Here is a 10323-nt window from a genome sequence, read left to right as displayed (position 1 = left end):
CTGTATTACCCCCACCCCCCCACCCCTTTATCCCTAAAAGCATGTGTGCATATGTGTGTGTTTAGCCAATGTGGGAACACACCACAGCTTGAAACAAAGTGCACACGACCACAGAGAAAACATGCACACACATGAATGCATATTAACACACACAGGCTACAAAATTAAAAAATAGAGTAGTGGATAAAGCAGGAGGAAGAAAGAAGAAAATCATGGAGGAGGCAATGTAGTAAAAAAAAAGAAAAAAAGAAAAGAAAAGAAGAATAAAAGTGTGACTATAGGCTAGTCAAGACTTTGGCAGTTTTTTTCTTTTTTCCTCCCAGTGAGTGTGTTGGAGGGAGAGCGGAGGAGAAGGCCCAAAAGGAGCGTTTGATTAAATCTGCGGTTGACGTGTGGGACAGGTGAGATTGATGAGGTTCCTCTGAGTTTCACACTGTGCGGAGAGCGGGGGTACAGGAACAGAACGCTGCAGTGTGGCGGGCCAGGGCTCGGGGCCCGCTCACGCCGTGGGGTCCCTCGGCTGATTAATGGTACTGGAGGCCCTTCAAAAACAGCACTCCCCGCAGACAGGGCCCGTCGGTGCTCCAAAAATAACCAGGCAGGGGAGGCAGCCCCAGCCTCCAGCCCTAACAGGCTGCAGCTTCTGAAGGAACCAGACTTCAATACTGCCTGGGGGGAGATAACCAAGAGGAGCAGTGCCTACTCAAGACAGGAAGCTGTAATCTGGGTCATTAGAAACTAAACGTTTAATGACTTTTCTAGTTTATGGGAAGTGACAAAGCTGACAACTGATATTGTATCAACTATGGTATCATATTACCTGCTGATGTAATTACTAGCAAAAAGTAAGAATGTTCAACTCAAAGAAGTACAAACTTTACACAATGTAAAAGCCCATAATAAAACTGATTTAGAAATGAGTTGGCTTAAAGTAAAGCTGCAACGATTAGTTAATGAATTGATTTTCTGTCAACCATTAAATTAATCATCATCTATTTTGATTATCAATTGTTTTGTGTCATTTTTTGAGAGAACATTTCCAAATTCTCAGATTTCAGCCTCTCTGATGTGAATATATTCGGGAGGGGTTTGTCCTCTATGATGCAATAATCTGAATATCTCTGGGTTGTTGTCACCTCGGGTTTTGGGATACGGTGATCTACGCTTTTCATAATTTTCTGACATAATATGTACCAAAGAACTAATCGATTGACAAGAAAATGATTGACAGATTAATCGATAATGAAAATGATCATTAGTTGCAGCCTTACTAAAAAGGCAAGTTAAAGTTGAGGTGCAGATATTTTAACATTTACAGTTCCATGAGCACAGGTAAAATCTTTATCTGCTGAGGAAGATCATGTGATATGATTGAAAATACTGAATGGACCTTGAGATTGTTTTGTTTTTTCAAGAATGAACTTTAAATCTTATTTATTTTTAACAGGAAACCGATGTCTGAAAAATACTCACTCATGGTACGGTATCAAAATCTCTTTAAATGGGCATTCAGACCAAAGATTGCTCTGGGCTCCTGTTGCTTCATGAAATACAATCCAGGAGGTCCAGTTTGAGTAATACACAGTAAACAATGCCCAGTAGTTACAGGATTTTGCAACTCTGGAAAGTTACCATGGAAGAAATAATTATTTTCTCCATTTTGACAAGTAAACACTAGAATTCCATCGTAGCTTTATTAAACTACAACTAAACTACAGCAAATGTGGATGTATGTATTTGACTGGCCAACACGGGGCATTGCTGGATGGCACAGACTTGAGGCAAAACTGGAGCTTGATCACTTTTTTTGCAGACGACCCAGTGTTGTTTTTGCATTGGGATCCCGCTTTGCCAACAAGTAGTCTCAGTGAAATAAATGACAAGGCTGTGTCTCATGCTATGATAGCTACTGACTGTCATAAAATCAACAAATTACAAATCAGGCCTGAGAAAGAGAAATTTCATTAACTTAGGACCAAAGAGGACTTTTAAACCAGTAACACTGACAAAAATGTTATGTACTGTAAGTTAAGGCCTGTTACAACCAACCCAGTTGGCCTACAATATGCCCATGATCACATAGAAAGCAGCTGTGTGCAGTTGGAAAAGCCAAGACCAATTCATAGGTAACTTTTTTCACTGTTATATAAACACATTCATGCCAGAGCTACTCGTTTCCATTCAGTAGGTCCTTCCAAATTGTTTCAAATAGTTTCATTATACCACTTCCTCCTTCTGTGTTGACAATGGGCATGTTCAATTTTATTTTACTTGCCGGAAACAAATGACTGACAGGAGAGCTAATAATACCCTAAAAAAAACCATAAAAGTCACAACAGAGCAAAAAATAACCGGCACACACTTCATAAATTTATCAATATGTAATTATGGTAACACTCACAGCAAACCTCCACCAGCAGCCTCTCTGTAATTTCCCTCTGCAAAGGCAGCGTCTGTTGACTCGGTGCAGCTCAAAGAGACGAAACAAAATACTTGGTACGTTTTAATTAAAAATGTCAGACGCTCAGCAAAAGGAGCTCGATCAGGCACGGACGAAAACACAGGAAAACTAGTACGGTTCCCCTGGCACCACTGCGGGCGCGCAGCTACAGCCTGATTCTGTAATTCGACTTAGCTAGATTTGAATTTAAAAAAGGGAATATGTTGACATATGGGATAGTTTTAAGAAATGGGTAATGTGCAAAGCGTCTGAGTGAGGGCCCTGGCTGGAGAATGACTACGACAGACCTAATTACACAGAGGGGACTGCTGAGAATTAGCGGGCTTTTTTGACAGTTGAAAATAAATAGGGCAGTTAATGAACATCCTCAAAGGGGAGGCCATGTTTCCTTGCTCTCGCAGTCCTCTCCCATGTGGTGCGGGAGCCGCTCTAATGGTTTTAGCTGACACCCGAGTAAGTGAATTTGAAGCAGAGGAGAACAGAGAGGCAAATTAGAAGTCACTTCCTCTTTCCTGAAGCCTGGGGCTGACATGACTGATATCAGTCAATAACAAGACCACAGGCGAGGGATGGCTGGATGGGGAGCCCTGTATTTACAGCTGACGTGAGGCTCGGGGTTAGTGTAATGTAGTAGGGTTGTAGAGAACACACAACTTTCAATTCTAAACTAACATTACAACAGTTAAATTCACTATTCACATTAAATGAATTCATGCAGTGCCTCAAACATTCAAGTTAAAAAAAATAATGGATTCAATATACCTTACCTGTCTCATTAATACTAATGTCTTTCAAAATACTGTTTTTTTACACAGGCTTTTCTATAAAAATATTTCAGCTCCAAGCCCAAGCTATGATAACCCTGATGACATCACTGGGGTAACTTTCTCAGACAAACTCCAGAATCATGGAAGAGAGGCTGAGTAGTACTGCCCATCACAATTAAAGGTCCACTGTGTAGGATTTAATGGCATCTAACGGTTAAGTTGCACACTGCGACACCCCGCCTGTCTCCTTTTCCAGGTGCAAAGGAGAAACTATACCTGCTGCGGAACTACTGTAGGAATATGGCTGTTTAAAACGGTGGACCCAGGGGATTATACACTAATGAAAATATACCTATGAATAATATATTCCATTTCTGCCAATAGATCCTCCTAAATGGTACACACTGGACATCTAAACTTGATATGTAAAATATCAATTTGGAAAACTCTTTTTTGACAATAACTGGGCGATCCCATCCCAATCCATCTACCTATGAAGTCTCTTTCTAGTGCTGGGCAACAATTTCCTGTGATACAAATATACTGTATACCACCATACCTACTGAAATAACTGCTGTACATGTTTTTACCATGAAGAGCTAGTTTCGGGGCAAGCTGTATAGGGCGTATTGAGAGGGGATCCCTATTGACTCTTCTTACTAACAGTTATAACTTATAAAGTTACAACAATTAATAAGCCACAATTAACAGGACTGAACACCATGGCATACAACATTGTATTTGAGATAACCTGCTTCAAATAGGAAGCAGAATAAGGGTTGTTGGCATATCTTTTATTCTTTTTAAGTTCAATTTTTCAGTTTGAACAATAAAAATGGTTTACCTTCTGATTCCTTTGTATATTGTAAAATGTTTTGGTGAACCAAGAAACCCTATAGTAAACACGGTATGTACTCCTGACAATAGAATAAGACACTATAAACCTATATGCAAAACAAACTGCTGTCTAATGACTACAGATTATCTCACTGATATTATCAGCAGACATTAACAGCAAATTTTAACTCCAAGTGACAAGATTTTAGAAAGCAAGTCACAGCTGTCTCACAAACATTCCTCTCAAAATTCAAAGCATCTGACAAAGGTCGCACTTCATCTTTGTGTCAGCCCATTGAGGTTCAGTGACTTTTTAAACACATTTTCCAGCGCAGAAAAACCTCCAAAAAGCGTCTTGTTTGACGCACATCACACCTCAGGGCATTGTGAGTGTGCTGGTGTTTGGACTCAGCCTTCCACAGTTGGAGAAAATTAAAACAAATGAAAACCAACACTTCATTTCTGATGTTATTGCTGGTAATGAAGCACTGCTGTGATGCTTTTTGAGTCCCCCCCCCCACCCCACTTCCACCCCACTTCCACCCCACTTCCAACCCTTCCTCCCCTCTCGTCGCACACCTCTCCAGCCTCTCCAGAGACTTTGCCTTAACAAAATACAGACGGGACAGCGGTGAACGTGCGTACTGTATTACAGCTCGTACATCAACCAGCATCAGGGCTTTGGGCAGATGGCTGAGGTTTTCAACTGCACCGTAATGCAAGAACAGCTCAACAATTAGCATCGTTGTTGTACTGAAACGCACTGGTTATTCTTACGCGTGCCGTGGGACTCATTGTTTTCCTTAACACCCCATTTGCTTCTCCAAGGCAGCGGTGCAATGATAGAAAACCCTACGCTGAGTTATAGTAAGCGTGTTTCTTGAACCCACTGAAATAAAAAGGTACACTCAAGGAGTGCTACTGAGGATATGATGTCACATGCCAGACAGGAAAGGAAACCGAATTAACTCAAGCTTTTAGTCACAAATAAAAACTGCTACAGTCAAAAATGAATTAATAATGTGATGTGTCTGAGAAGAAAATTCTCGAAATAGAGTCATCCAAAAGGTGTGATCCATGAAGGAACCATAAAACCCATCATAATGAATGAACATGTCATTTTGTGGCTTTGTAAAACGTAATCCACCTAAAGTCCAATATAATCAATGTATAATCAATTACATTTAATTTAAAACAACTGTTTACTTCAACTTCAGTTCATTATTTCCTCCATTTCCCAGAATGCCTTTTCCCCAGGGATTGGGCATAACCATGTCTGCCTTCATCTGTACTCTAGGAAAAAAAAAAACCTTCACTCTTTGATTGTGAGCAACTGACACGAAAGCTGACAGTTGCTGTGGAGGCTTTAAGACTTTCTGCTGTCAAACTAAATGCAGCTGCTCTAAATACCAAAACTTCCTGCTACAAATCCACAAGACTGTTACACTTGAAAGAAATGGACTAACTCGAAAAATACTACCTTCCACTGCATATTTATGCACATATAAGAAGTGCTGCTCTTGGGCTCCCCGTCCAGGAGAAACTTTGGATGACTGAATTCTTGCACCGAGTTGCTGCTGCTGCTGCTTTATTTCTTACAGAAAGAAAAAAAAAAAAAGAAAAAAAAGTTTCCAAGGTCCCAAGTTTTCAATCTCTAAAGTTCTTTAATAAGCAAACACCACATTTGTCCGATGAAGAGCTTGCAGGTCGAAACATTCATCTCTAACTCCACAGGACAGCTGTAACGCATTGACTGACCAAAAAGTTTTTACACATTAACAGCAGTTGGCTGATTGACTGATTTTGTCAGCCAGTTGTATATACAGTATATATTATAAAATATACATACTGTAAATATGCCACTCTTCAGTGCTTCATTGTAATGCTGCTTTTAGGCATTTTCCCTGCAATCTGAATATTGCACTTGGCTATTTTGTGATTTCCATAATAATTACATTAACTTGCACAAAATGGTAGAAAATATATATATAATGCAGTGATTTTGGAAGATATTATGATTGTGATATGATTCACAATTAGTGGGAATTATCATTTTTGTATCACAATTTTCATTTTCACAAAAAAAAAAAAAAAAAATGTGGTCTGTACCAAACAAACAGATGTTTTCTTACATCTGGAGAACAAGAACTGTAGGCCAGGGCCTCTCTGCAGCGCTACAGAGTCAACTTCTGCAGTTTGGTTATGACACTTGGCCATTGGCAATTTCAGTAATATTTAAATTTTTTGTTCAGCCCTAATATATTTATATTAATATATTTTAGTCTCACAATACCAGACAATCGGAGATCTCAGTTCCTACCAATCACCTGGGGGTTTCTAAATGTAAAGCATTTACTTTAAGGACATGCCTTACCTGAAACAATGCTCTCCCCCATTGTCCTCCATAGTGAAACACACTGGAGGTATAGCAAATCACTTTATAACACAGAGAGAGCTTTCTAACATACTGATACCATTAGTACCATTAATTAATTATTGATACCATTAATTCTAAAATTTAATTGAAAAACATGTTTTATTTTTATCAGATTTTCCTCACTTTCTGACTTTAACAAATTAAATGTTGCTAATGTTGTAAACGTTGTTTGAAATATCTGCTGACATTGCTTCTCCTCTGCCGACCTGCTCAACTAACGAGAGGTTATGTGAAGCGGTTAAGTGGCACCAGAGTGCAGTATTGGAGTAGTTTTATGATTACAATTACGAGTACATGAGCACAGTATCAGACCATCCCTTTACGAGAATGTTTACAAGCATGTGACTTCTGCATGTTATTGCCCTAAGGGGCCGCTTAAAGGCTTTGGATTGATTCTGCAATTATTTTAGTTTGAGGAATGTAAAACAATTCAACAAAACCATTTTTTATACATATAACAGAATATGGAAATACGCCTGGTATCTTTGGATTTAAATGAAGGCTGTACAATTTGGTAAAGCCATCATATTGTTATTTTGTTTGACAGAAATTGCAATATGATTAACGATTTTGCGTGGGAATGATCATTTTTGTATCACAAATTTAATTTTCACTGAAAAACTATTAAAATCATGTTGACATCTGTTGGGGTCTGTACCAAACAAACATCTTTTCTCACATCTGGAGAACAAGAACTGTAGGCCAGGGCCTCTCTGCAGCACTTCATTATAATGCTGTTTGTCTCACATTTTACTTTAAAAACTGCAGATGCTGTATTGTAAATGCCAATTTCTTTGACCGACATATACACATACGCAACAAACCACTACTGGCTGATATATTGGCCCAGACAGTTTATGGGCCTAGCTTTAGAATATATGGTGAATGAAATAATAATATAACAGCCTCAGGTTGAGGATATGACCCCACTCAAAGACTGCTGTGTGTGTTCTGAAGCAACCAGCACTGTGGATATGATACAGTCAGTATCTAAGGAGCATTAAAAAACCTCCCATATCACACTGCTAAAAGCCTTTACATTGTGTGTACCAACAATAACTACAATAGACTTTAAGTCTGCCTATATCTGTGCCTGCCTGTAAGTCAGCCAGCATTAGCCATGTGTACTGAGACAGCTGACAGCTCCTCTCCACTCACTACTCACTGTTTGTTCGTTAACAGACGGAGAAAGAAGCAGACGACCTCCAACAGCAGTTTCAATCAAACCCAGTGACCACTTAGAGAAACACAAACTCTGAACATATGAAGCTGAATGCTGCTGTGCTCCAGCGGGTGAACCGGGGTGAACCGGGGACACAACCCCGGGAGGCTTTCAGTCTGTGTGTCAGCCACACTGAAGCCTCCTCTAGCCTGTACCTTGCTCTCCGTCCCGGCTCCAGCGCAGAGGAACCTTTTAGGAGAATTAAACTTGTGAATCAATCCGAGGAGCTGTCTGAAGTTAGTCCGCACGGGGAGCGCCATCTTGGATTGTGACGTCGCGCTACGGTGGCTTTGAAAGGACAAAAAATTGAGAAAGCCGCGTTTCAGTCCATAATTCAGCACAGTGAAAGTAAAGCGCAGAGCTTATTTAGATATCTAGTGCGAATAATAAATGCTAAAGTCATAACAGGATTACTTACGTTTTATATAATTAAATGAGACTATGAAATAAACAAACAAATACAGGAAACACATGAAATACTGAACTGTGTAATATTTCAATACATTACAATACATTTTTTAAACCGTAGCTTATTATTATGAAATGTAATTTTATGGTTCTATCTCAAAACACTGTGTAATCAAAATGTTTATTTTCTTTGTTTCAAAATGTCCTTTTCCCAACATTTTATGTATTTCAGAATCTCTTCTCTATTCCAACGTACAGATTTTACTTTTGTGTATGTGTGAGAGTTTCACTGGATCAGTATCAGACATACTCAGGATCACTGCATGATATAAAAGTAATGTTGGGTCTTGAATACCAAATCATTTGCTTTTTCACTGGTGTGGTGCCTTTTTCCAAATAACTTAAGTCTTCTTCTACTGGAGACAGAATAATCACACTAAAGGGAAGAACTAAGATCTTGCAGACGCTTGCTTAAATTCATGTATAACATCTTTTTCAGACAGCCACTGGGTCTTATACGGGACCTTCTAATCTCTTTGTGGAACCGTACACCAGCTGCCTGCGTTGTTCTGAATGCATATCTGAGCTCCGTGCAGCCTATGGAAGAGGAACATATGCAAATACACACTCTCCCACCAGCACATGTACAGTAGGCTATAGAAATGTGTCAGACATGTGCGGTTTCCTCATTGTCTGAGGTCTCTATGTTAATTGGGTGCTGTTGTGTCTAGCCTGGCTGTTTCCTTAACAACTGAACTTTCCCAGGGAGCAGCTGCAGAACTCCTCTATCCCATACCTCCCTCATTACAAAGTGGCGATATACATACTATAAGTGATTATACTACACACAGGGTAGGGTTACAATATGTTTGCAGGGCACACTGGCTGCCCACAGTCCCTGAGACCTCTTGTTTCTGTAAGTTACCGACATCTGCTCCTGATTTTTTTTCCCTCCACCTTTTGCATCTGGTTGCATTTGCAGCACAAAATACAGACTATCATTCCATATTCATTATTATTTCCCGAGGCGGTGAGGCTGAGCTCTTTGGTGCGTCAGATTTAGAGACCTGAGCCGGTATGTTCTCTCACGCCTGGGTGATGGGAGATCTGGTCGGTGGACTGACTGGTGGGAGATGGGTTTGTATGCTGTTCTGTGTGTGTGTGTGTGTGTGTGTGTAAGTGTGCAGCTCCTGTTTCCTGGCCACCCAGTAGAGGTTGGTCCTCCTCGTCTCCTCTCTTCTTTTCTTGTCTGCCTCCTCCTCTTCCCTACATAGTGTAAGAGAGAGAAATACCTTTCCTTAAATTCAAGAAGAGTGAGATTTTCCTGCTTTGAATTTATTTTTTTAGTGTGTCTGTGTGTGTGTGTGTGTGTGTGTGTGTCTATATGTGGGTATTATGTAGCGCTGGAGTTGAGTGCGGTCAGAATAATTCAATTCCTACAGAGATCACCCATAATAAAACATTTAAGCATACAGTGCAGTTTAAAGTCACTGGTCATCAAAATGTAATAATGCATTAGTAAATCCAATCTAGTCACCTTTTTCAAACTAGGTTGAAGAGATGTATTTTCACAGTACATTAAGCGACTGAAATGGATCTCGTGAGTAGAAAACACTGCACTCGTGTAACTAGTCCTAAACCACAGCGTTCAATTTGCCAAATGCCAATTGCTGTATGCAAGGTTGCTAACATCGACACAACTCAAAACACACTAGCTTCAGTGCAGCGTTCCCGCCTGTCGGCACCACAACAACAGAGACTATGAAGTCATCTTATTCTGCTGCACCAACGATTCTAATGTTTTTTATGTATTCATTTTATCAGATAAATATTATGAATGTTTGCTTATTAACTGGCCCCTGGTTTCCTGTCATTCTTCAAAACTGGCCCTGAGGTTGTTTATGGAATCATGAGAGAACTCAATTGGAAAATAGTGCAGTCTATACATTGCTTTCATCTCACAGATGCATTGTGTCTCTTTTTATACTTCCACTTGGGGCACCGAAGTCAGAAATGTTCAAATGTACACACACGAATATGAATAAATATTTAAAAAAATGTAAAAATCAATCATCAATGAGGTTGAATCTGCAGCATCTAAGTTAGTGAGGATGGGATGCTGTCGCTCCGCTCTGTGGGCCAGTCCTCTGAGTCATAATCATATTTTATATGTAATGCTAACTTCTGCAGC

At 39.8% G+C, this 10323-nt stretch overlaps 1 protein-coding gene across 1 annotated transcript in view; it reads right to left on the bottom strand.

Annotated features, from left to right (window-relative positions):
- The window catches only part of wars2 (tryptophanyl tRNA synthetase 2, mitochondrial), a 28464-nt gene extending 20476 nt beyond the window's left edge, over positions 1-7988 (bottom strand). The window contains exon 1 of the mRNA XM_035677318.1: positions 7880-7988. Coding sequence (XP_035533211.1) covers positions 7880-7984 — 105 coding nt within the window. The 5' untranslated portion in view covers positions 7985-7988. The remainder of the gene's footprint in view (positions 1-7879) is intronic.
- Positions 7989-10323: the final 2335 nt, after the last annotated feature.

Source organism: Morone saxatilis, unplaced genomic scaffold, assembly GCF_004916995.1.
Source record: "Morone saxatilis isolate NCDOM2014 unplaced genomic scaffold, NCSU_SB_2.0 Contig5, whole genome shotgun sequence".
In the NCBI taxonomy this organism is placed as follows: domain Eukaryota; kingdom Metazoa; phylum Chordata; class Actinopteri; family Moronidae; genus Morone; species Morone saxatilis.
The sequence above is the reverse complement of the archived record's forward strand: the minus strand, read 5'-3'. Positions and strand labels throughout refer to the sequence as shown.